Source organism: Engraulis encrasicolus, chromosome 21, assembly GCF_034702125.1.
Source record: "Engraulis encrasicolus isolate BLACKSEA-1 chromosome 21, IST_EnEncr_1.0, whole genome shotgun sequence".
NCBI lineage: Eukaryota > Metazoa > Chordata > Actinopteri > Clupeiformes > Engraulidae > Engraulis > Engraulis encrasicolus.
Window position 1 is genome coordinate 4,364,204 of NC_085877.1, and position 27,300 is coordinate 4,391,503.

General features: G+C 43.6%; 1 protein-coding gene across 1 annotated transcript in view; it reads left to right on the plus strand.

Moving 5' to 3' along the window:
* morc2 (MORC family CW-type zinc finger 2) overlaps positions 1 to 26,742 on the plus strand; it is a 30,931-nt gene extending 4,189 nt beyond the window's left edge. The window contains exons 6-28 of the mRNA XM_063187254.1: positions 514 to 582; positions 1,035 to 1,125; positions 2,207 to 2,315; positions 2,541 to 2,700; positions 5,189 to 5,300; positions 6,281 to 6,406; positions 6,675 to 6,754; positions 8,167 to 8,249; positions 8,896 to 8,981; positions 10,089 to 10,229; positions 11,105 to 11,259; positions 11,620 to 11,748; positions 13,433 to 13,538; positions 14,212 to 14,344; positions 14,623 to 14,709; positions 15,443 to 15,736; positions 16,044 to 16,364; positions 17,109 to 17,169; positions 17,786 to 17,924; positions 23,957 to 24,133; positions 24,440 to 24,533; positions 25,195 to 25,383; positions 26,176 to 26,742. Coding sequence (XP_063043324.1) covers positions 514 to 582; positions 1,035 to 1,125; positions 2,207 to 2,315; positions 2,541 to 2,700; positions 5,189 to 5,300; positions 6,281 to 6,406; positions 6,675 to 6,754; positions 8,167 to 8,249; positions 8,896 to 8,981; positions 10,089 to 10,229; positions 11,105 to 11,259; positions 11,620 to 11,748; positions 13,433 to 13,538; positions 14,212 to 14,344; positions 14,623 to 14,709; positions 15,443 to 15,736; positions 16,044 to 16,364; positions 17,109 to 17,169; positions 17,786 to 17,924; positions 23,957 to 24,133; positions 24,440 to 24,533; positions 25,195 to 25,383; positions 26,176 to 26,244 — 3,011 coding nt within the window. The 3' untranslated portion in view covers positions 26,245 to 26,742. The remainder of the gene's footprint in view (positions 1 to 513; positions 583 to 1,034; positions 1,126 to 2,206; positions 2,316 to 2,540; positions 2,701 to 5,188; positions 5,301 to 6,280; positions 6,407 to 6,674; positions 6,755 to 8,166; positions 8,250 to 8,895; positions 8,982 to 10,088; positions 10,230 to 11,104; positions 11,260 to 11,619; positions 11,749 to 13,432; positions 13,539 to 14,211; positions 14,345 to 14,622; positions 14,710 to 15,442; positions 15,737 to 16,043; positions 16,365 to 17,108; positions 17,170 to 17,785; positions 17,925 to 23,956; positions 24,134 to 24,439; positions 24,534 to 25,194; positions 25,384 to 26,175) is intronic.
* The last annotated feature ends 558 nt before the right edge of the window (positions 26,743 to 27,300 follow it).

Genomic DNA, 27,300 nt, shown 5'->3' on the forward strand with positions numbered 1-27,300 from the left:
AGTTGGCACAGTACGACTAGCCTGATTATCATCGACGTTCAAATCTCTTCGAGACTTGGCCTGACCAAGATCATAACAATTTAACATTTCCCAAACGGCATGGTTGACCAACCTCCCTTGGTTTTGCTTACCGACAAAGTGGGAGGAGTTCCCGTATCCGTATTTTCGGGAACTCAGAAAGTTCTTGCATTGCTCTTGACCTGGAGGGCCAGCCTGGCTACTGTAGGACAGCCTCCAGAGCTGGTGTGTAAACGTAAATTTGAAAGCACTTTGAGTCAACTGTATAATATGTGTGATATTGTGTTATGTAAATGCACATTGTTATTGCAACTGGGAATGGGGGCAGTAGCAGGTGCACTGCCATTTGTTTGTTTGATTGGCGACTTGAATATGCAGGGTTCAATGTAGAGTTTTTCTTTTGCTGCATTTATTTGCAGCATCAGTGTGATAGCAGATTAAAAAAAGGAACACCTGACTCACCGTCTGTCCTTCGTCTTTCTCTCTTCCCTTTAGAGAAGAGGCCGGAGCTGAGAGGAGGCTTCATGCTCTGCTTCCTAGATGATGGAACAGGAATGGACCCAGGTGAGAACATGTCTCTCAGCAGTCCCAAAGCAGTATGATCTGCTTTTCTTTGTAATGAAGAGTGAAGAGTCAATTAATTAGCCTGCAGACCTCGTTTCAGATTCAGTAGGCTTTTTTTCTTTATTGCTCGTGCTGAGCAATTATCTTTTATTTCTCATGTTTAGCAATGTAAAAGATTCTTTCAGCTTTGATTAATTGATCCAGTGGCTGTTTCCAAAAGCAGGTTTGGCTACTTGTTTACGTTCACTCAGAGCAGTTAATCCACTTGGAGAAGCAACGTTATGACTGCCTTTACAGGAGGAGAATGAAACTGATTGACCACTTTAAATGGTTTACGACTCCTCAAAGTTGATGCACAATCTGTTGGGTAGTCTCTAAACTATCTGCCGTGGTCCTTGTCTTCGTGGTTGATAATGAGTGACCACGAAATTCTTGTCTCTCCCTCCTGTCAGGTGAAGCCACACACGTCATACAGTTTGGCAAATCCAGCAAGAGGTTTCCCGAGTCCACCCACATAGGCCAATACGGAAACGGTCTCAAATCGTAAGGAAACAAGAATTTTGAATGCTTTTATACACTTTTGGTGTTTTAATAGGATGTAGTCATAGTCATTTACATGGCCATTTTAACTGTTTACGCACAAAAAAAAACTTTTGTAGGACAGTTGTCAATGGACCAGTTCATTTTTTGCAATTCTCCTTACCCACCTAGCAGACAGAAAATGAATGTAAGTGTTTGAAAATTTAAAACAAATGCATACGTTTGACTTATTTTAAGAATATGAAATGCTTTAAAGTGGCTTCATTTTAAGACTGAGAACCTGTTTTGCCAATTGTGATGGCAGTAGTTGATGGCATTAGTAGTTGCAGAGTTTTAGGTGGGAATACTTTGTTGTGAAAAATATGTGTAAGAAATTAAACTGTAAAAATATCCCTGTCTGGTGATTTTCATGTTCACAAGGCATAGCTTGTTCATGGTTCAGTCAAACACTTGACAGGGTTGTTAGTTTTTGAGACATGATGTCCATATCTGTTTTTTTGCTGTGTGGGTGTCCACAAATAGCCTGGCCTTGCCAGGCATAAGCTGCAGTCCAAAAATGTTTCCTTAAGTTCCAAGTTACTTTTCTTCCGGGTATTCTCGGACAGCTTTAGTCTTTATCTTGAGAGATAACCGGCTAAACGTTGAACAGGAGAGCGATGAGGGAGGGGGAACACACATTTCAAACTTCAGGAGTTCACTCCTCCCACCACTAAGGATCATTTCATGTGAAAACACTTTGAATCCAGACTGACATAGATTTTCATAAAACTTAGTAGTTTTTAGCGGCAAGGACTGCATATGATGTTGTTTGAAAGCGCTGTTCTCGTTTCTCCCTTAATATTTGTTCTAGGTCCATGCAAATAGAGTTCAGTGGTTCTACCTTGCTACTAAAAATGTTTGATCAAAAAATTGTGTCTGACTTGATTGGAAGGACTTGAGATTTGATTGTGATTTGCAAATTAGTGACTTGGTCCCATCTGTGGTACGAGGGTATGATAACATCAGACTAGTTCAGGAAGGCAAGATCAAATAAAGTGTGCATGATTTACTCATAGGACTGTGTGTATGATTTTGTGTCATAAAGGGGCTCCATGCGTATGGGAAAGGATTTCATCCTCTTCACCAAGAAGGAGGGCAAACTCTCCTGCCTCTTTTTGTCCCGCACATTTCACGAAGAGGAAGGCTTGGATGAGGTAAGAACACCATGCATGCACACTCACTCGTCACTTTTTAGGTACACCTTGCCTGTACTTTTTTGTACCCCCTTTTACCTCTCTCTCCTCTGACCTCTGGCATCAACAAAGCATTTTCACCCACAGAACTTTTTCGGATCATTCTCTGTAGCTGCCTGCATTAGACAAGAATGTATCCAGTACGATAACATTCATACACTACACGTTATTGGTTATCCCTCTTAGGTCATTGTTCCGCTGCCAAGCTGGGATGCCCAAACTAAGCAGCCGCTTACTCAAGACCCCGAGAAGTTTGCCATCGAAACAGAGCTGATCTACAAATACTCCCCTTTCAAAACAGAAGAGCAACTCTTCAGCCAGTTCAAGAAGATTGAAGGGAAGAGTGGTAAGTTGGGGAATTCCTTCCTTTCAATGAAATGCTTGATGTGATTATAGCAGTGGATTTCAAAGTGCCTCTGGGCACCCCTGAGGGGCTGCAGGGAGGGGGTGGGGTGGGGTGTGGTGGGGGTGTGCACATTATACTATTATCATTATCCTATGTTCAGTGGGACAGGCCTACACTATGTGAAAGGGAGTGCATAGAAAAAATAGTATGGCATGATCCATATAAGGGGGGCAGGGCTCCAGACTAACTTTTTGCAATGGTTGCACTGGTGCGCCTAAAAAATTTTTTTAGGTGCACCAGCACAAAATTTAGGTGCACCCAAATGTTTTCACCACCCCATACACACACGCACCTCAGCTTTAAAAAAATATAATAAAAAATAACGATAGCAATAATAATAGCAAGAATAATAGTAATAATAATAATTATTATTATTCTATTATTGTTGCTATATTTTAAAAGACCTGGAGCCTTTCATGTGCTATAGGCTAGTCTTCCAAATGTGCTCCTTATAAAAGACATGACAGTAGGCTACCTAACTATCACATCTTGGCTACAAGCAGTTTGGCTGGTAGAAAAGACCAAATTAGTAGCCTTTTAGTGAGTATGTGTTTGACTAGTAAGATCAACATACCGGCCTTTTCTGCAATAAGGCTACGCACACGGCACAAGCACAGAGTTACAATATGAAGATAGTAGGGATGCACGATGTCAAAAATTTCGGCCGATACCGATATCCGATTGTGATATTGCGGTTTTGGCCGATGACCGATATTAACCGATACCGATGTTTTTCTTTCTTTTAAAAAAAAAAGAGATGACAATGATGCAAACAATCAGAATTTTTGAATGTCGTCTTATTTCCAAAAACACTTTTTAACTCCCTGTGATAATCAGATAAAAAATAGAGACAAAATAGAAGACAAACAGTGAAAGTCATCGTCAAGTCCATTCTTTTAGAACCGTAACATATAAAAAAAAAACATCGTCGTTAACATCGGCCCAGTTTTACCCATCAGACCGATGTCCGATGTGTTGAATATTGGCCGATATCGGCCGATACCGATACATCTGGCCGATACATCGTGCATCCCTAGAAGATAGATAGATGGATGGATGGATAGATGGATAGATTTTTTTTAACAAACCCTGCTAAAAATGTCATGATTTTTAAGATCATTAGACACAAATAGCCTAGCCTATGTTTACAGTGGAATCTGAGGTGAATTGGGTTTTGTCTATTTCCCCGTTTTTGAGCGCTCTCCCTCTGCATAATGATTGTGGTATCTTAGCAAGCGCTACGAACAGACACGACAGCACTAGTGCGCTTGCTCGCTCACTCTCTCTCTCCCTCTCTCTCCCTCTCTCGTGCTGTCTCGAGATGCATGAACGATGCCTTGCCGACTGATAGGCCGTATGTAGCCTGCCCTAGTCGCTATCAAAAAACTGTCACAGAAGTCCCGACAGACTAGCGCGTCACCTGTTTGGCCAGCTCTGCACGCGGCTGAAACGGGCAGTTATCCGCACCCGTCTGCGTTTTTGTGTGGCAATGTTTAATATCCGCTCAAGCCATTTAGTTTTTCCCCGTGATTGTGACTCTCTGGTGTATAAAATATCCTCAAGTCATTTTGCTGTTTTTACCGTGATTGTAACTCTCTCGTCCGTTGAGAACACAAAACTCGCTGGCACATGTGAACTCGGATAGTTGAGCGAAGTCGAACATTCTATTCTGAAACGTCGGGCTGCCTGTGAACGAGGAAGGGGGAGAAAGCTACCGGTAGTTCAGCGGAGTTGAAGGAATGACCGCATCGACAAGTTTTATTGTGTGATGATGGACCACTACTGTAGAATGACTATTAATTTTATGTCCATTAAAACGGTTGTTTGGTAATTGATTTTGTTCTACTGATGGCTGGTCGCACCGGTGCGCCTAAAAATATTTTTTAGGCGCACCATTGAAAAAAATGGGCGCATATGCGACCAAATTGGTCGCACTCTGGAGCCCTGAGGGGGCTTGGCTGGAATAAATATGGGGGGAGGGTTTGTCATGTTAAAGTTTGGGAACACCCTGGACTGTAGAACTGAGTGGAAGAGGTCAGAAACCAGAAGTCCTGCATTTTTGTTCAACCTAATCTGTTGTTGAAGAGTAAAATCCTCCACACAGCCCACACAGTCTTCATACAGTACATTGACAGTATTCTATCATAGCCAGCTATTTTAGATACTGTACATTCGCCCAGACTGAGCATTTGATCCTTCTATTTTATTTTTTGGCGAATCGTGCTTCAAGTATTTCTGTTGTTGGAACCACTCCGTAAAGCCTGCTGTCAACCACAACATTGTAATCATATAGTTGTTGTCGTGCTGTTTGTAGGATATGTACTAGTCAAATGTGATTTTGCTTCCAATGGTTTGAACTTGACTACCTCAAAATGAATTCCCTTCCATCAAGTTGCATTGTAGTGATTGGAGTGTTTGTCCTTTTCAGGCACGTTGGTTGTGATTTATAACTTGAAGCTGATGGACACCGGGGATACGGAGCTGGACGTCCAGACAGACCACCAGGACATCATCATGGCCGGAGTGCCCTCCGAGGGAGTGTAAGGCTGCATCCCAAACTCCCTACTGCCTTCCTATGTAGAACGTGCAAAATGGGGAACCGACTATGTAGTGCTTCCGAATGCCCTAGTAGACTTTCAACCAGGAGGCGAACGGTACACGGATGACTTCCTATACCCGGTCATATTTGCAGGAGGCAATTTTTAAAATTTTGGTACTACTTTGCCATCCCAGAGGTCTACGGTAGGTCGAAAATTGTTGATTGACTGCTTTATTGAGGTGAGCTACCAGTAGGCTGTTAAAAAGGCTACCTTAACCCTATGCTTGGCTACTGTTATGTTGGCTTAATGGCTTAATAACTCCGCTGGATGGGTGATGTATCACGGCACGACACTGGGTAAAGTCAAAGTAACTGGAGCCATTCAAGTCAAAGTAGTGTGTACCTCATCCATTTTGAAGAAAAGTTGCCATAGCGTAGATCAGTGGTTCCCAACCTTTTTCTTCAGGGACCCATGTTTTTACTATTGTAAGCTTTGGTGACCCAGCGCCCGCATGAGAGGAAGTCACTTGATACGCTCTGTCTCCTCTGAAAACTCATTTTAGTCATCATTTTATTCCTCAATTCGTCTTTGTTCAAAAACAGAATAAATGTTTAATGCACTTAAATTTTGTTGCTTCTATGCATTTGTCATTTATTCAAAATGGGCTATATGGTATTAAAACGAAACCCCTTAAAATCAAGAGGGCTCAGCGACCCCCTGTGGATCTTTGGCGACCCATAAGGGGGGTCCCGACCCATAGGTTGGGAACCACTGGTGTAGATGACGGTGACAGGATGTTGAGAGTTGAGCAGTACTTCTCCGCAATCTGCGTTTGGACACGTTCAGAGTTAGCTGTTGCGCAGCAATTGGTGTTTTTTTTTTTTTTGGAGTACTGCAATCGTTTCAGATGCTTACGTTGTATTGCATTGTATATGTATGCTTCTGCTGATGCTTGTGTTTGTTTGCGTGCGATCCTCCAGTAAGCCTGAGCGGCGGTCGTTCCGGGCGTATGCTGCCGTGCTGTACATTGACCCCCGCATGAGGATCTTCATACAGGGACACAAAGTCAGGACGAAGAGGCTCTCCTGTTGCCTCTACAACCCTAGGTACGCACGCACACACACACACACACACACACACACACACACACACACACACACACACACACACACACACACACACACACACACACACACACACACACACACACACACACACACAGTAAAATAACCTGCATGTCAGATGTTAAAACTGCTTATTTTTATAAAGACTGTTTGATGAAACGTAACTTTTCTGGTGTGTGTGTTTTTTGTATAATTTGTTTTTTGTTTTATTTGTTTATTTATTTGTTTTTGTTTATTTATTTTTGCACAGAGTGTACAAATACACATCAACGCGTTTCAAGACGCGTGCGGAGCAGGAGGTGAAGAAGGCTGATCATCTTGCGAAGATTGGTAGGTCCTTTTTCACGCTTCTTGTCTTCCACTGAGACCAATGTTACCGATGAAACCTAGACACTGCACAGAGACTGCACAGATGCGCTCCCCATTTCAGTGTTAAGATGAGAGGTGGGGAGCCTATGAGCCCTCGAGGCCGTTTTATCTGGCGTCCGATATATGTTATACAACTTCACATGAAATATGACACATTTTGTAAAGGAATCTTACAAATTAAATTTGTAATACAATTAAGTTATATTCAGGGGACCTAGAAAAGGCAGGGTCTGTTTTAAGGTAGGGTCTGTTTAAGGTGGCTGCCTTCAATATAGGCCTACGGTGCAAGGGGGAAATCCTGGTTTTTGTTCATAGTACACCGTTGGAGGAATTTAAAGTGGCCCCTTGAATGAAAAATGTTCCCCATCCCTGGTTTAGATGAATGCAGCCTTCATGTTGACGCTGATGTTGGATGCAATTGTTGAGCACTGAGTGTATGTTTAGCCACAAAGTGACATCCTGTGAGGGGTGTTAATATTTGTTTCTCGCGAGGTGCTGTCAGTTCAACATATGACCATGATGACATCATTTCACCACTTAATTATTATTACAAAATGGTGTTGATGAATATCAGCTTTAGACAACCACTGGTGTATCACTTAAAGCCGCCATATTAAGCAGGATATGAGTAGTAAATTATTGAGTTACTTATCTAATAAAATATATTAATCAGTACAATTGGTCAGTTACCATGAGTATATGGGTTCCGTAAATTATTTAAAACCCACTTTGAATGAAGAAAATAGTGGTTTTGAAAAAAAATAATTAACAGAAAGAATACTAATACTATAACAGAAAGTGGAGATGCAAGGTTTTCTGCTGGTTAGTGATGATATGCAATATCTGCTATCTGCTAGCGCAGTGGTTCCCAACCTTTTTCTTAAGGGACCCATGTTTTTACTATTGTAAGCTTTGGTGACCCAACCACTCGAGCGCCCGCACGAGACAGAGTCACAGGATGCCCTCTGTTTCCTGCGAAAACCTGCGTTATTTTATTCCCCAATTCGTCTTTGGTCAAATATAAAATAAATGTTTAATGTAGCACTTACAATGTGTTGCTTCTATGCATTTATTAGTTAAATGCTTTGTCTTTTATTCAAAATGGCCTATATATATTTAAAATGAAACCCCTTAAATTCAAGAGGGCTCCGCGACCCCCTGTGGATCTTTGGCGACCCATAAGGTGGGTCCCGACCCATAGGTTGGGAACCACTGTGCTAGCGCATCGACACGGCGTCTGAAATGTCAGTCGTCTTTGAACACAAGACCCCGTTCCCCGCAAACAAATATTCTCCTACTGGATCTGTGTGCCGCTGCTATAAGACCCTCGGCACTCTACTTCATTACAATCTCCCCGCCTTGTTTCCCTGCAGCTGAGGAGAAAGCCAGAGAAGCAGAGAGCAAAGCCAGGGCCTTGGAGGCCAAGCTGGGAAACGACCTGTCCAGAGAGGCCAGGGTAAGAACACCACAGAACAACCCACGTGCGTAACAAGAAGTAACACAAGGGTTGCTCAGGACAAAGGGCCTTTGTGTGTCTAGTAGCACATGTGAGAAAATTCACAAAGCTGACTTTGTAATTGATACATTACTGGCCCTGGTATTCAGTTACTATTATATAGAATCAATCCATCAATGACCCAGATTGCGGTTTCTACGCTTCTTCCATAATTTCTGTGTCTTCCATAATGGTTCACTTGTGGTTGTACAGTCAAACGTACTCACCAAATTCTGTGTTGTTTATTTAATTCTTGATGGGATAAGTTCTGCCGTAACCAATCACACCGAAACATGGTTTCTTATCATGTCACATTTTGTTGGATGCCACTTGTTTGAACTACCCTGAACTGAGTCAACGCAGTGTATGAATTGATTGATATATTGATAGATTGATAATATGGAACATGACTGTTAAATAATAAATCTAGGCAGTCAATTCATTGTTGTTGACTCCTTGTACAGTCAGAATATGTTTAAAACACCGGTCTTAAGTAATATCTTGTATTGGTGCAGAATGTGTTCCATACATACCGCATTGAGACTGGCAAGCAACTGTTTGCGTTGGGTCGTGATTTATGAACCCTATTGTCGTCATCTTCCTGCAGGCGTCTCTACGTAAAGCTCAGGACACGGCTGGAGCGGTCCGCGCGGACGCCAACACCAAGAGAGCCATCCACGCCTCGAAACAGAAGTAACCCACTAGCTATTGCACCTACCACCAGTGTGTTTCAGCAGCTCATGTTCTCAGTCTTGCACCACATTTGACTGATCAGGGAATGCTAACTTGGCCTGAAGGAAACTGCAGCATTTGTTTGTCTCTGTAAAAATGTGAGGCTGCCGTGGCCTAATGGTTAAGGAGGTGGGCTTTAGATCAGAGGGTTGCAGGTTCATATCCCACCCTTCTGCTTCCTATCACACTCCATGGCTGACGCATGCCCTTGACCGAGGCACCAAACACACTGTAAGCAATTGTAAGTCGCTTTGGATAAAAGCTAGAACGAAACAAAAAATCTGTGCTACTCGATAGTAAAAGGATCACTAGATCATCCTGTGGTGACATGGGACACAGTGGTCTATACATTCAGTTGCACATAATTGGCATGTGGATCTAAGAAAAAGAGTGTGCATAGTAACAGTGTGGCAGAAACTGCTTTATTACGGAGGCAGTTAAAATGTTCTGAAGAAGAGCTGCACTCAGCGACTGGAGAGAATGTCTTCAACTGACTCAACCTTTGTATGTTAGTCAAATGTGTTTTAAAGCCAAGCCAATGTTCCCCACTTTCATGTGCTCATCTTTCTAGACGCTCACAAATCTGTCAAATATGAATGGCTGCCCATTGTGCTTGTAGCGTACAGAGATCTATCAGCTATTGCTAAACAGCTGGCTAAGTTACCATGATCTGACTTTGGCATGGCGCCCCAGGGCATCTTGTGCAAGTTCCTGCTTTGGTATATGTCAGAAACAGACTTCCAGATTTTGCTGTAAAGCATATAGGTTTACCGGTACTCTCTACCTTGTAGTTATGCTGTCCCCAAACTAACTGATCCCACTGTTGTCTCTTCTCATTCCTGTCCTCTTTCTACTTAAGTTTCAGATATAGATAGCTGCTATTTTTTCCCCATAGAATATCATACATTCATGTTTTTTTATTTGAGTTTTTGTATATGTATATTTTAATGTATGTGTGCACATAACTGAGTTTTATATTTTTGGACCCCCTTGAAAAAGGAGATGATTTATCTCAAGGGGCTATCCTTAAAATTGAAGTAGAAATATTTTAATTGTTTTATTGCATAGAGCCCTGAAGGAGCCCAAAGAGCTGAACTTCATCTTCGGCGTGAACATCTCGCGGCGGGACCAGGACGGCATGTTTGTCTACAACTGCAGTCGGCTCATTAAGATGTACGAGAAGACGGGGCCGCAGCTCGAAGGAGGCATGTGAGTAACGGGGCCAGGGGGCCTGGGATATCCCATGCTGCTTTGCACAATCGTTCCGATCTGAAAGACGGCATGCCTTCTATCCCTCAGCGATAGGGAGCCAATGAAAGGGGTTGAGGGGTGGAAAGGCTTGAGAAATGGAAGCTTGCAATTTGTTTGAATAGATACAACTGACACGATTGGGTATGGACAAGGTATATGCCAAAGGATACATTCTTAGCGTTCAATGGGCAATCGCAAACAACCCACAAGAAATTGCATAGGTAGCCTCCAAACTATCTCACTTGTGAAAAGATCTGGTGTTGACCAGGCAAACGACCTGGGGGGAGCAACCTCCAGATTTAAAACACGAAATCACACGAGCAGACATGTGCACAACACATGACTCCCAGACTGCATGTCTGCCTGTCTGTCTGAACCCTCCCTCCCACTGAGAAGGAATGGGGTGGTATCATGTCCTCAGTTTCCCTATCTGGAAATGGGACACTGTAATAAAGATTAATGACACTGCTGCCTTCCGGCCAGCAGAGGGCACTGTGCTCAAGTTTCAGTTTGGGAGGCTAGCGCTTGGAGTTTTTCCCCATACTGAAATGATGTTGACAAAATTAGGTTGATCAGCAGTATTCAGGGTTTTTTTGTGTGTCCACACTGCATGCACTGCACTAATGTGTTTTTTTGTACTCCAGCACAAAATATATAATTGTTGGAATACTAGCTGACACTTTTTTGGTCAAGTTAAACTACTATACTATGTAACGTCCTTGCAGCAATGCTTGAAATGTGCATTTTGGACACAAGCTCATCAATAGCCATGAGATGGTTATTCGTCCATAGAGGCTTGAATCTGTAACCAAACGTTGCTTGGCTTCATGCAGGGCGTGTGGCGGTGTGGTTGGTGTCGTGGACGTGCCCTATCTAGTTTTGGAGCCCACTCACAACAAACAAGACTTTGCTGATGCGAAGGAGTACCGGCAGCTCTTGCGAGCCATGGGAGAGCATCTGGCTCAGTACTGGAAGGACATCGCTATTGGTGAGACCCGTTTTCCTTTTGCAGCACCATGTAGCAGAAACAGCTTTTAAATGAGTCATTATATTACTGCTCCTCATTATTCACCACACACACACACACACACACACACACACACACACACACACACACACACACACACACACACACACACACACACACACACACACACACACACACACACACACACACACACACACACACACACACACACACACACACACACACACACTGTATTTGATTTAAACTGATTTAATGACTGATTATACTATATTAGTGTAGCCATGTTATCAGCTCCTGAACAAGCCGTCCTACATTTCTTTGTGTTGATTTTAAATGTGTTATTTCCTTGCATCTGCACAGCTCAGAAAGGAATCGTGAAGTTCTGGGACGAGTTTGGCTACCTGTCGGCTAATTGGAACGCCCCTCCGGCCACCGACCAGCGGTACAAGAGGCGCCGGGCCATGGAGATCCCAGTCACCATCCAGTGCGGTGAGACACCTCCCCGCGTTACATTATTACATTACCTTACCTTTATTCAAAGAACCTCACAATTATTTTTAAGTGCAGGGTAATGGTTACAGTCCCTGGGGCAGTGTGGAGTTAGGTGCCTTTGCTCAAGGCCACCTCAGCCATGGAGTGAGAGATGGGCAGTGGAAGGATGGGGTTTGAACCTGCAACCCTCTGATCTAAAGCCTGTGTCGTTAACCACTAGGCCACAACTGCCCCACACCACTCTGAAGTCATAGAGATAACACTGTTATTCTTCACAACCCCTAAGTGTCAACTTTATTGCCAATTTTCTTCACTAGGCATAGAATTCAAAATCAATCAATCAAAAGTATTTGTTTAGCAGATTGTCATGCATGGTCATTCAATGCCCATTTCAAGCATTGTTGCAAGGACGTTACATAGTATAGTAGTTTAACTTAACCAAAAAAGTGTCAGCTAGTATTCCAACAATTATATATTTTTTCACTTCTGTGCACTTTTGAATCAATACTTGTCATTCAGTGTGCTAAAGGTAAAAGAAAGAGGAAAGGAAAGAAAACTGTATTGTGTTATAGATTGTGGTTAATTCTATCGCCAAAGGCAGATGAGACTAAGTATATTATTAATTTCTTTTTAAAACAAGATGGTGTTGGGGTAGTTCTAATTTGGACAGGAAGCTGGTTCCAGCATTTTGCAGATGACTAAATGCCATTTCACCCTATCTAGATTTGACCCTAGGCACAACCAGTTGAGGAGATTCTGAAGACCTAAGACATCTATTAGGATGATATTGCTAAAGCATATCTACAATATATTTAGGGCCTAAGCCATTTAGTGCTTATAAACTACCAGAAGAGTTTTAAACTTAATTCTAAATCTCACTGGTAGCCAGTGCAATGACTTAAGTACTGGCGTGATTTGGAAAAAATGATGTAGAAAGACATAAAAATTATCAAAATTCATCAAAATCATCACTGCCCCATGCACTATCAAATCCAGACCTCATGTAAGCACTTGTAATGTAATGTAAGCACTTGTGTTCTTGCTTATATTCTAAGTGTTATGAGTGAGATTTGGTGTAAAAAGTAGCAATTAATTGTTGTAAAATTGTAATTAAATCATCTATTAGGATGATATTGCTCTAGCATATCTACAATATACAGTATTTAGGGCCTAAGCCAAATGGCAAGTTGAATAGGATAACTGTATCGGAAATAAGCTTCATGAAATATGTACCGTAATACTGTGAAACGAGTGACGACTCTTGTCATTTGCAGACATGATCAAGTTGTCTACACATGGTGTAGGTTTGGACATTCTAGACTCAGTTGTGTGTGTGTTTTTGTTGTTTTTTTGTTACGTTTTTTTTGGGAGAACCTTTTCTATGTGGTCTTTGTGGTAATCTCTTATCAATTAACCATGTTATTTCTTGCTCTGCTCTTAGAATAAAAAGGCAACAGTTTTTTAATAAGGTCCCACCTTTAAAGGTTTTATACTTTTTTTGAGTGTATTAAGGTGAACACATTTATTTGATGTGTTTATTTATGTATTTCATTGTTGTTTTTTAATGTCAAGTAAAATGTATTATGTTTTTTGGCCACAGTTCCTTAACTGGCAATACATGTAAACAAACAAGTAGTAACCACAGATCAGTAATCCCGAATGCTGTGTGTGCGCTGTACAGACAAATGTCTGAAGTGGCGGACGCTGCCGTTCCAGATGGATGCGGTGGACAAGCGCTACCCCGACAGCTGGGTCTGTCTCATGAACCCAGACGGAACGCAAGACAGGTAAAGTCTCAACCAGCAGATTCTCACCTTCACTGAACCCAGTAAAGACTCTCCTTTCATGACTATTTACCGCACTGTTGTCTGAGCTGGCCCAGACCCGGGGTAGACTACACTCTAACGCATGTTTTGCGCTTGGTATGGGGGCGTGTGTGTGTGTGTGTGTGTGTATTAACCCCACTTTACTTTGTACCTATAGCTCTGTTTATGTCCTGTGCACTTTGTATCTGCAAGTGTTGTATGGTGTGATGATGTCCTCATTGTACGTTGCTTTGTATAAAGGCGTCTCCCAGATGTAATGTTAATGTAATGTAATGAAATCATTCATGCATGTTGGAATGGGAAGAGGATGGAAAGGCAGACTCTCCAGGTTTTGATGTTCCTATAAGCTTGCAATATTATTACACTGCTAACACATTTAGAGTACCCTTTTTCAAATTTAGTGACGAGTGAAGTTATTGCACCTCACTATGTGCTAACACTGTTAGGACATTTAAAGTACCCTTTTCGAATTTAGAGAAGAATGCTTATTGCTCTTCACATGTCTTTCTACATTTTGCTCCATATATTAGGTAGAATGTTTGCCTAACATGCAAGTTTGCAGACCTGGTCACGAACAAGAAATGTGTATGTTTTTGTTTTTAGTTTTGTGTGCTCCATTGTGTGTCATCTCCAGGTGTGACGCCCCTGAGCAGAAGCAGAATCTACCGGTGGGCATTCTGAGGAAAGACATCAAGACAGCTGAGGAGAAGCAGAAGGAGCTGACCGACAAAATCCGCCAACAGCAGGAGAAACTGGAGACCTTACAGGTGGCCCACCTTCTCTGGAGTTGTCTACATTTTTAGTAGAAATTTAAACTAATTCATATGAGTCTTCTGGGACATTTAAGGCCATCTCTACATCGGAGATGGCTCCGGATTATTTCATTTAACTGAATGCTTGTTACATAAATATGTTTTCCTTTAAGTGTGTGCACTTACAATGCTCCTGACATGAGTTGGAGGTGTTGTGGGTAAATTGTAATTTGAAGGAAGACGGTGTAGCTGTGCTGACTGGTCCGTGCCTTTTTCTTTTCACCTCTCCTTAGAAAACCTCCACAGTTAAGTCTGCTGCTGACGTGAGACAGCTCCCTCTGGAGGTCAGCATCAAGCCGGCAGAGGAGCGCAATGCACAGGTACATTGCAAACATCTACTGGTGGAGTAAGACACCCCAAAGCCAGCCTGTCCAATGCACAGGTAGATTACTGCACACAAACATCATCTAGTAGGGCAACATACCCCAAGCCCCACCCACTCAATGCACAGGTATTGCACACAAAAGATCTCCCAGTAGAGTAAGGGGAAATTATTTCATTTTCTTTTTTTTTTTTCATGTGATTTTTTTTACTGACTTCACATGTCATTTTAAACTAAAAATGTCAAGTCAACTCTTGAATAGGTCACAATTCAAGTCACAAGTCATTCCTAATATTCCCAAATCAGGTCTCAAGTCAAGTCATTTGTTACTCGAGTCCAAGTCACAAGTCCACATCTCTGCTGTATACTATGAAATAGTCACAGGGGTGGTGGTAGCCTGACTCCATCATTGTGTCCTTGAGCAAGATGCGTGGCAGCCACGGCCACCGGTGTGTGAATGTGAGTGTGAATGGGTGAATGTGAGGCATGCAATGTAAAGCGCTTTGAGTGCTCGAAGGAGTGGAAAGGCGCTATATAAATGCAGTCCATTTACCATTTACGATCATCTGCTTTACTGCTATGTTCTGGTGCTGTACTGTTTTGCACTGGTATTTGTTGACATCAGTTCTGTGTCCTCACACTCATTGCCGAACACAAATTGGAAGAGAACGGATGTGCGGAGGCCTTGAAGGTTGTAGGTTTTGACGTGATGTGAATGTCTTCTTCTCCAGGGTACCCGCTCGTCTCAGCGTACCGCCACCACCCGGCCTCGCTCTCCCCCGCTGCCTGCCGTGGTCCAAAGGGCTGCCGCCGCTGCTGCCTCCAAGTCGTCCCCTCCAGCCCGCTCCACGCGGGGGGCCCCCCCACCTCCTCCAGCCAGGTCGAAACCTCCGCCCCCGCCTCCTGCGCCGGCCAGGCCCTCACCCAGGGCGGCCGCCAGGTTGCCCCCCAAGCCGGCCCCCACCCCCACCCCCAGCCCGTCCTCCAGAGCCGCCGCTGCTCGGAGGACGAGTCGAGTAGCCGCTGTAAGTCAACCTAAAGGGTTCTGTGTTAAACTGACACCATCGTATTGTTGAGTATGTCCCCCTGTTGAAAGTCGCTTTGAATTAAAAATGTCTGCAGAATGTAATGTTATGAACATTGGCCTTCATGCATCAAAACAGGCAACCCGGACCAACAATTCTAGGATCGACATTGTTACAGAGAAAGCTTTTCCGATTAGGGGCGTCATCAACAGACCTCATATTTCAGTAATACATGGACAATAGAATACAGTGATTTTCGCTGTTATTTACAGTAACTAATGTGTTCATTGTTTTCCCACGCCCTCAGTCCTCGTCCAAGTCCCCCAGCAGAACCCCAGTAAGAACGGCACCGAAACGAGGAGCAGCCACAGCCACAGCCACCCCGAAGGGCCGAGGAAAACAGATGGATGATGAAGATGAGGAGGAAGAGGAATCAGAAGAAGAGGAGGAGGAAGAAGAAGAAGAAGAGGAGGAGGAGGAGGAGGAGGAAGATGAAGAAGAGGAGGAGGAGGAAGATGAGGAGGAGGAGGAGGAACCAGTACCCAAGAAAACCAAGATGGCCGCTCCAATGCAGAGGGGAGCCAAAGCTGTGGAGAAAGCCAAAGCACCGAACAAACAGGAGATGGAGGTAAACTATGGTACACACACATACAGTCACTATATTCCTGTGTCACAGTTTCTCATTAACTACTGGTCCCCATTAGTTTTGCTTTCAAACACTTGTTCTCAAGTCATTCATGCACATAAATGCAACATGAGACAGCTCAGCGTAGAACATAAGGAAACATTACTAAACAACCCTTCCCCATACCTCTAAAAAGATGCTATGCCAACCAGGTTTTAGACAAAAAGCATTAGACAAAAAAACACACATGCACACCAGGGCTTGATGTTGGGACACACCATCGTGCGTGCGTGAACGTCATGGTGTGCATCATCACTGAGGAGCCTTGTTGTTGAATCGGTCATGACTGCGGCCAAACCACATTAGCCAGAACAGCTAACACAGCTTTTCCCAGAGCCAAGAGCAGGCAATGACTTCCATGTTTTTTCCATAACTCATTATGTAAAAACATGCATTCAAGTTTTGATCAGCGTTATGATTATATTCAATCAACTTGCAATCTACAGCAAGGCATATAAGTGCATTTTACGTTTAACAAAGTATTTAACACAGCAAATACAATTATGAATAAAAGTAAAACATTTTCACAGTGTATTACACTGCATTATGTAATTTGTGCATTGATTACTTCCACTCTGGTTGAGCTGAATGTGAGTGGGTCATGCTGGTTGAAGAGCTGCTTTGTGCCCTGTAGGAAGTGTTGGTTGGTTGGTAGTGAATGAGTGGCTGTGTCCTTGATTTGTTCAGGTCAACAGCAGCAGTCTTGCTGATGAAGGCGTCAAGAGAAGCGTGAAGGATGCTCAGAAAGGTAGGAGGCTTCATCTTCATCCAAGATGGAGGGGGGAAAAACTCCCATCCCATCTTTTGTCTTGCTCGCATGCGACTCGTATCCACTTTGCTTTAGAGATTGATGTCAGTAGCTGGTAATGCCTCCATCAGCCTGAAAGAGTCCTTTGATGAGGCAGATATTGTATTCTGGTGTGTTTGTAAACCATGGGTGGGAAACTATGACGCGCTGGCCATTTACGGCACGTCGGGCTGTTTAATCTGGCCCCCAATATAATTATGCTATGCAGTTAGACATGAAACATGACGTGTTTTGTAAAGCAATCCTTGAAATTGCATTTAAAATGCAATGAAGTTATATAGTTTTCACAGGACTTGGTGAAGGGGTGTCTGTTGTAACGGTGGCCACCTTCAATATAGGCCTGAAGTGTGGGGGGGAAATGCTGATGTGTTGGAGGACTGGTTTGTGTTGAGGTGGCGCCTTGAAAAAGTTCCCCACCCCTGTTGTAAACACTGTGTGTGCGTGTGTGTGCGTGTGTGTGTGTGTGTGTGTGTGTGTGTGTGTGTGTGTGTGTGTGTGTGTGTGTGTGCGTGTGCGTGTGCGTGTGCGCGTGCGCGTGTGTGTGTGTGTTTTACAGATAAGGGCATGCTGGTGGAGGCCAAGGTGAATGGCGAGTGGTTCACTGGGAAGGTGGTCGGTGTGGAGACGAGCAAGGACACCGTACGCTGGAAGATCAAGTTTGACTACGTGCCCAGGAACACGCCCAAAGACCGATGGTAAGGAAGACACACACACACACACACACACACACACTGAAAGACTGATGGTAAGGAAAACACAAAGCAAAAGACTTATGGTAAGAACAATACAGCACACACACACACACACGCACGCACGCACGCGAGCACACACACACACACACACACACACGCACGCGAGCACACACACGCACGCACGCACGCGAGCACACAATGTGCAAGAAAAAGTTTCATTTTGGCAATGGGAGCTGTGTGTTTGCCCTTGGGTGTATTGTCATTGCTAAGGTAGTGCCCCTGGGTCTGCAGTGTAATCCCTTAATTTGTGCTGTCATCATCATTTGTGACACTAGCATCAAAGCAGTTGCCTGCCACTTTTGCAACACTGAGAGGTGGGCAAACCGGCTTGCGAAACTTCTGCTACTGTTTAAACTGTGTAATATTTTTAGAAATGTATTTCCAGAATTTATGCTGCCCATTCACAAATGTTACTTTTTTCTCAAATACTTACCACCACCACCAAATTCTAATCATTCATCATTACGACTGGGAAAAGTGCGTTTTTCATACTTTCATATTTTTTTCCATGTTCGCAATTTTGAATTTCCTGAGCGACATTTAGCTGCAAAACATACTGTACTTTGGTCATATTAGTAAATATTACCGTAGTTTATTATTTTGCAAATTTTGCCATTGGCAGCACAGTTTCAATGAGCAGCATAGTTGCAATACCTACTCTGGCCACAGCCCCACACAGTGCACCTTTTTAAGATCAACAGCGCTTGTAAATTTTCAAAGACAAATAGCTGTGGTGTAAAGAAAATATGTGCACACATACAGAATGTTTCATAGACATGACAACATACACAATTAAAATGTTCACTCAACCCTTAGGGAAGTAAACTAGACAAACCCGCCTTAGTGGCCAAGAGTAGTTTTGCCTTGCAAGTTGGTCCTTGTAAGAGTGCCATAACCAATCCCAACGCAACCTTTTTCCCCTCCTCGTTTTGAATCTTTTGGGCGGGCTTTGGCAGGACAGTGAAGACTGCAGTATAGCTACGGTTAACGAAAAGCAGTCGTTTGATTGGTCATGTACAATTGCACAAGGCAGTGCAGAGGGCATTTGAATCATAACGACAATGGTTTGGTCCCACCTACACTGCCCTACAAAAGCAACATGCAATAACTACATATTTTGAAAAAGTGAAAGTGAAAGTGAAAGCCCATTGGGAAACTCCAACTCCCATTGTCACTGTGACACAGCACTCCACAGCACACAAGTGAACACTGCACACTGCACACAACGAAATTGCATTTATGCCTCACCCGTGCAAGGGGGCAGCCCTCAGTGGCGCCCCATGGGGAGCAGTGCGGTGGGACGGTACCATGCTCAGGGTACCTCAGTCATGGAGGAGGATGGGGGAGAGCACTGGTTGATTACTCCCCCCACCAACCTGGCGGGTCGGGAGTTGAACCGGCAACCTCTGGGATGCAAGTCTGACGCCCTAACCGCTCACCCATGACTGACATGAGTTAGACCTTGATTTATGACAATAGAGTACGTCCCATTTTAGACAGATTGCTATTTCATATTTCCAGTAACTACACTTTCCAACCTAATACCAAGGCTTTGAAGGCATTTTTCTAAGTTTCAATGTTGGCCCTTGTTACTGCACTTTGCCTTTGTAGGGCAGTACAGTCCTCAGCTATCCGAACCAAGCGATTCCAGACTAATATTTCCCTGCTTTAGTGTGATGTGCCAGGCTACTGACTAGGGATGTAAACCGGTAGCCGTTTAACCGGTAGTTGACTGGATCAATGTTAACCGGTTAAAAAACAATCTGCCAGTTAACCACCCTGCCCCCGGTGCTGCTTTGCATGAAATGTCAACGTTGTGCGTAATGTGTGCCTGTGCGTCGGTGCGCTGGCAAAGCAATTGTTTTTCTCCCCAAAACAAAACCCTTGTTCCTCCACAAATAGGCTAGTGGGCAATGATTGGGTAAGATGTAGGCTATACAAAGGGCACGAACTAACATTGTGTGGCAGGAGCCTAAAGACTGGCGCTAGCCTCCTTCATACTTCACTCGCGCCGTCACGTGACCCAAAATGACTTCACACGCCGTGGCGCGAGCTGCCGTGGCGCGACGTCGTGCACCCCACATTTTTTGTAACTTGTCGTGCGCCACCAGCGACCATGCAGGTAGGCAGACAAAGCAGGAGTTGCGAAGAGAGGCTACAACTACTGTAGGCTACTACAGAATGGATCCTGCATCATTTTGAGGATAATAAAGTGTCCTAGAGAGTTATTTTATCTTCTCTCTTAAATGTTGTTCAGTGAAACAATTGTTTACTTTGTTCAGAAGCACATTGTGTTCGGCGATCTATTTATAAATTCTGCCGCCAGAACAATGCTCTCACATGGTCTTGGAATGATCTGGCAATGTAGGCTACAACAAAAAATATATGTTTCAATGTGGTAAGTCACAAGTCAGACGTTCAGTAGCCCTACAGCAGCCGTGTTTGGCTTTCTATTTTATACATCCGTAGAACTCACGCTGCGAGTTGCGAAAGATACTGCCGTTTCTCTCATGAACAGCAGAGGGCACTTCCGACAATGCGAGCAAGGCGCTTTTGAAGTATGAATAGTCTGTCGCAAGTGATGACGTCATTAATGGTTCTCGCGCCACTCGCGCCAAAGTGCGCACGTGAAGTATGCAGAGCCCTTAAAGGGGATTCATACTTGTCGTGACTGGCGCTACCCTCCTTCATACTTCACTCGCGACCTCACTCGCGCCGTCACGTGACCCAAAATGACGTCACACGCCGTGTCGTGAGCTGCCGTGGCGCGACGTCGTGCACCCCAGATATTTTGTAACTTGTCGTGCGCCACCAGCGACCATACAGGTAGGCAGACAAAGCAGGAGTTGCGAAGAGAGGCTACAACTACTGTAGGCTACTACAGAATGGATCATGCATCATTTTGAGGATAATAAAATGTCCTAGAGAGTTATTTTATCTTCTCTCTTAAATGTTGTTCAGTGAAACAATTGTTTACTTTGTTCAGAAGCACGTTGTGTTCGGCGATATATTTAAAAATTCTGCCGCCAGAACAATGCTCTCACATGGTCTTGGAATGATCTGGCAATGTAGGCTACAACAAAAAATATATGTTTCAATGTGGTAAGTCACAAGTCAGACGTTCAGTAGCCCTACAGCAGCCGTGTTTGGCTTTCTATTTTATACATCCGTAGAACTCACGCTGCGAGTTGCGAAATATACTGCCGTTTCTCTCATGAACAGCAGAGGGCACTTCCGACAATGCGAGCGAAAGCCTTCTGAAGTATGAATAGTCTGTCGCAAGTGATGACGTCATTAATGGTTCTCGCGCCACTCGCGACAAAATGCGCACGTGAAGTATGCAGAGCCCTTAACAGGGATTAAAGTTTTCCGTCGCTATGACGGATTTCCGTCAACTGGATTTTCGTTTGGACGGATTTCCGTCTTTATAATTCATGTCAATTAATTTACAATTTTTACTTTCCAACTGAACTCAAATCGAGAGCACTCCTGGTCATGAGAAGGGAAGGAGAGGTGTGTTTGGTGTACGGATTTAGTTACCGTATACACGCGCCATCACCGGTGGTGTCATACAACAGATTCACTCAGTAGTTTTGAGCCATCCCCTTTTCTTCCGTGTTCCAACAAAAAAAAAAAAAAAGTACACGAGCGGTCAGCAATGCGGTTGCGGCGCAGCGCGAGAGATTAAAAAAACAAATAGCCAACATTGTTGCTGATGGCAGAAAAGAAAATAAGTGTAATACTATGTTTAAAGTGCCATGAAATCATTAAATGAGTTGGACTGATATTCCAATATGGGCTAATAATGCATATGCATGGAATGCATAGCTTGAAGAAGGTAGGACACGTATGTTTCCATTATCATTGCACCTGCCGTGGCGGATAGTTAGAAAAAAATGAATAGTTTAGGCCGTACTTCGACTGCGCATGATGTCCTTTTCATGAAGGGGTTGCCTTTTAAGCATTGTGACTTTTACTAACATTATTCATAGCTCTAATGGGACGGCTATCATTGGCAGCTAGCTAGGATATGCCATGCGTAATACCATGCCTTTCATCCTCAAAGTTTAGCGCGTTTGACTGGCTACGTGTAGAACTAGCTCTAGTTGTCTTTCTGACAACGGATAATGTACAGTCTCATTTGTAATCATAGCATATTAACTTTGTTGTTGCCGATATATATTTAAGAAATAAGTTAAAAATGGGTTGCATTTTACAGGGGTCACGGAGGATATCCCTGGCAGAGCCAATATTTTATGCCACGTCTTGCTCTGGGAAACAGTGTTCTGATGGGTGGACTCATGGTCAATAAATGCCGTTTCGGTGTTTCTTTCACTTTCAAGGCTTGTTGTAGGCTACTGTGTGATGATATTTTTGCTAACTGGAGTAGTGTGCAGCAACAGTTGTGTGTGTGTGCTTGTTTTTGAGTGGCTAAACGTCTGTGCCCATCTTCTCGGACTATACGCTTCGTTTCAGTTCAGTTATTTGCGCACTCAGGACTGATGGGTGGGTGGTTTGTCTTGATTCGAGTGGAAAGTTGCGCGACAAGCTTGGGAAAGTGTGTTACTTTTGTTAAACGATAGACGTATGTCTGTGACTGTGTCGTGTCCGCTTGTAGGAGAGAACACGAGTGCGTGTAGGAATCGGGGACGTTTTTTAAATCAATGGTAAGCGTGTGCCTGGCACCGCACATCGAGAAGCAAAAAAGTACCGGTAGCCATAGGTTTTCAAAACGGTAGAACACAAGAGGTAGACTACAGGATGAATAGTGAAAAACATACAAAATAACCAACAACTAGTTTTCTCCCTCTGATTGCTATGACCAGTGCATTATTTTTTTAAATGTCAGAAATACTGCAAGCAATGCGCACCAGTGCTTTCACCAGAACAGTGTTTGCCCATTCTGATGGGAAAGAAAAATATAGCCTACTACTAAAAAAAACCCATAATGGGATCACTGTATCAACGCATTGCAATTCCAACTCAATAATTCTATGATATCAGCTAGACCATTTTGAAGCAACACTCATTGTGAATCCATTCTGCATAATGTTGTGAACAATTCATAAATAATGGGTAGATATAAGAGGAAATAACCAAAACATGAACCAAATTGCAGTTCAATGTTTGCAGTCTGATATAGTATCCATTATCCCTCCATTCTCGGCCATTTCTAGTCAATCTGGTGGCCTAGGCCTGCCCCTTTCCCTCTTTCCTTTTTCTTGTATTTAGAAATTGGCAACTGTAAACATAGCAATTGTAGGCCTACATCTGATTGAGCACATCTGATCTAGTACCTACAGGTACATTCATACTGAGTGTGTATATAGGCCTACTGAGTGTATAATGAATATTCATTGTTAATGTGAAGTGTAAAGTTTTATGTTGGTTGAAGTTCTGATTTTGTGGCACTTTTTGGTTTTACTGGCGCCCTCAAGACATAGGCCTATTCTGCTCTAGGCGACTGCCCTGTCTGCCTATGCCTAGTGTTGGCTCTGGCACCGTTCCTTGAATAAAACCAGTGTATGTTTCGTTATGAGGGCAGAGCCTGGCTACATTGGTTTTCGTTGGGTTACGGAGTGATACTCGATCGGGTGCCTAACCGGTAAAAAAAAGTTCAGTCAGATGACTTTTTTTTGCTTTAATCCCTGCCTAACCATTCCAAAATGGGGGCATAACTTATTTCAGTGGCAGAGAAAGACGTGCGACAGGACAGGGTATCGTAAATGGCAGTTATAGAATTTTCGGTAAACTGGTTAGCCACCGGTTAATGATGCTCGGTAGTCGGTTAAGATTTTTTAAAATTTTCGCATCCCTACTACTGACCCAGAGATGTTCTAACATGAGACCAAACAATTAAGAAAGCATCCATAGAAATAGCTGCCCCCAGGCGTCGCCAAGAGGACCACCAAGTGGAGGGAGTTACTAGAGAACGGCTTTGGTGATGCGTGTTATATGTTTTGTTTGTGCCTCAGGGTTTTTAAAGGGGGCGATGACGTGCGTCTCATGCGGCCCGCCTCCCCGGAGTCTCGCAGTCCGGACACCAATCAGACGCCAGTGCGCTCTGTGACTCCTCCCACGGCGGCCGAGCCAGACACCACACAGAGTGGCCCGAGCAAGGAGACCACTGACGGTCTCGTCAACATGACTAGGTGGGTACACACACTTGAGTCTGTGGACACATCTGTGAAGATTCTTTTTGTCATGTTATCCAAAAAGTTAAGTAAGCAACTGGAACTTGATAGATGAATGTTGTTTGAAGAGGAGATGACGTCATCTTGTTGCTTACAATTACAAACTCTCTGGTTACACACACATACACACACCACTTCTCCTCTAATTCCAAGAACATGGTTAAGTGATAAACCTGGTTAGTATGTTTGTTATGTGTTTAGAATCTATTTCAGATGTAACTCTAGTCTATGTGAACTCTAACTGACGATTGTCTTGTTGCACAGATCACTGCTACGGTATTTTTTCCCTCCTGATTTCCGAATCGCTAAGGAGTCTCTGAACAATATGACCGCCGAAGACCTAGTGGCTTTCCCCACTGTAAGTATGACTGTAACACACACACACACACACACACACACACACACACACACACACACACACACACACACACACACACACACACACACACACACACACACACATACACACACACCTCCCATTTTGACACACACCTTCACAAACAACCTTACATTTTGCTGACACCCATGGCTATATTCATTCACAGTGTCCTCTCACACACTCAGGTGTACATAGACACACAGTGAGGGGGCAAACTTGATTGAGAATCTGTAATCCTAGCAGCCTGGCTATGGTGACTGCAAAAAAAATTCCGATCTTTTAATCTGGTCAACCTATCATATCAACTGACTCATAGACGGGCTTAGCTAACATCAGTATTAAATGCTTCTGTATTCAACTGGTAGAAACTGCAACCAATCTTCCTTCTGACTGTATCATTGGACCTTACTCGAAAATAAACTTTTACCGCAGCCAGTCGCTAGCACGGAAAGAGGCAGTCGTTGCCTGTTATTCTACGTCAGTCCCGCAGTGGGAATGCTCCATCGGTAAAGATGGCAAAGATGTTGGACAACTTCACAGAAAGTATGAATGTGAGAAAGTATGAGTCCTGCACACACACCCAGCACTAAGTTGTGATTTGAAGTGCCTGTTTTGTTTGGGTTTCCTTCCTGGCCATCAGACGGAGTATTTCCAGCAGTATGAGGTGGGCCTGCAGAAGCTGTGCAACTCTTACCAGAGCCGCGCAGAGTCCCGGGCCAAAGCCAACGAGGAGAAGAGCAGCAGCGCCGAGGTTAAACTGGCCGAGGCGGAGGAGAAACTTCGCAAGCTGCGCACCAACATCGTGGCCCTGCTCCAGAAAGTCCAGGAGGTGGGTAGTTGCACTGTCAGGCTGATTATTATGTCACAGTAATGGAACTACCAACATCGTCACTGGGGATGTATTACTATCATCAGGCTAATGCTGTTATCCAGCCATGTTTTTTGGAGATCACTGTAAATGTGGTGTTTAATGACTGCATGTACAAGATGTGCGCTATCGCCATCCACTGCACTAAGGGAACTCTATTTTATTCTCAACCTAAAGTCTCCAAAGGTCTCCTAAAGGGACGTCACATGGATCTTGGAAAAGTATGGGTACTTGTTGTATCTTACTGTACTGACGATTCTTTAATTGGGCTAATTACGGGTGGCTCTTAAATATTCATGTGGAGGCGGGATCACATGTTATTGGCTAAATATTAGCGATAGGTTAAAATCCGATCATAAGATTTCAAACTTCAACTGAGCTCAACCCTCCCACCTGTAATCTGTGTCCATTTGGGCCGCTGGTGAGAGCAGGCAGCAGTAGCACAGGAAGTAGGTCATTTTGGGACTCCACATCTAACATTACAGCCTCCGCTTCTCAACATGAGGAAACTGGAAACCTGTCCGAGTAATAAGGGGAGTGCTAGCCACTGTCAGTCAAAGGCCTACTCCTGTGCAGCGTGCTCTCCTTGTCACGTGTCCTAGCTCATCTGTACAATTTGGTTGTCTCGGAGCTGTGGTAAGTTCAGGGAGGGACCCGAGGGACCTGTTTTTAAAGGCATTTTGTTTTTTATTGGCAAAGGCTAAAGTGCTACAATAGAACCTGACCCCCTCCCCTTGTCTTTTTCTTCCACAGGACATTGAGATCAGCAGCGATGATGAGTTGGATGCGTACATCGAGGATCTTGTCACCAAAGGGGAGTGAGGAGGCTTGATCTCAGACCTACACCTGTTTTCCGCATTCCCATTCATCTTCGTTTTTGTAAATTCCATACGTTCAGAAGTCGTCTTTTTTTTGTCCTTTAGCCTTTCTTTTATCCCTAGTTAAAGACGGTGAGTGGGGATGGGAACTCTGGTATATATTTTTTTTTCTTCTACTGAAAATGTATTCACCTTTATAGTACCTTAAAAAAACATTCTTCCACGGAGCACTAACGCAAGAGACTGTAAACTCTGTCAGAAGATTGATCTCCTGGTGATTTTGACCCTGCTAAAGGCACATAATATGACAAAGTTCTAAGTCTGTTTTATATTTTTACGGTTTGTTCTTAAAACATGTATCATATGGCTTATATGGGATTCACAATAAATCCTTTAATCTGTGAAATGATGTTTATACCAGTTCTCTTGAAACGTTTAATTAAAGCCACAACTACAGTACAACAGGAGTCTGCCTCAAAAAAAATAAAAGTCTCCAGCAATATCCTCATATCTATGAAATTATTCAGATGTTTTGAATGATTCTCCATTTCTTAAATATTTTTGGGGCTTTTTACCTTTGTTAAGATGGACAGGAAACAAGTGGAGAGAGAGAGATGGGTGAGGAAGGATCGGGATAGACCACTGGTCAGATTCAAACCCTTGGTCCCAGACCAGTTTAATACTGTAGTACGGCTCCTTAGCCCAGTGTGACACACACACACACACACACACACACACACACACACACACACACACACACTTTTTCTAACAAGGGTCCGATAGGTTAATATCAATGCATAGTCTGTCACTTTTATAATGGGTCTATGACTTTCCCCCATAGTTTTGTAGTTGGATTTTCAGTAGGCTGTGGCCAAGGCGGGACATGAGATGGGATGTCCAGTAGATGGTGAAACTGCAGGCTTTCTTAGGGAGGGCTGGTAAGGGGTGTGGGAGTAACACCAGGAAGTCTGCTGGGGGAAAGCTGACACCTGGTTGATGCTAGTAGGTGCGAATTTGTAAATCTCCAGATAGACTTAGCTGTGAACAGCCACTGATATGC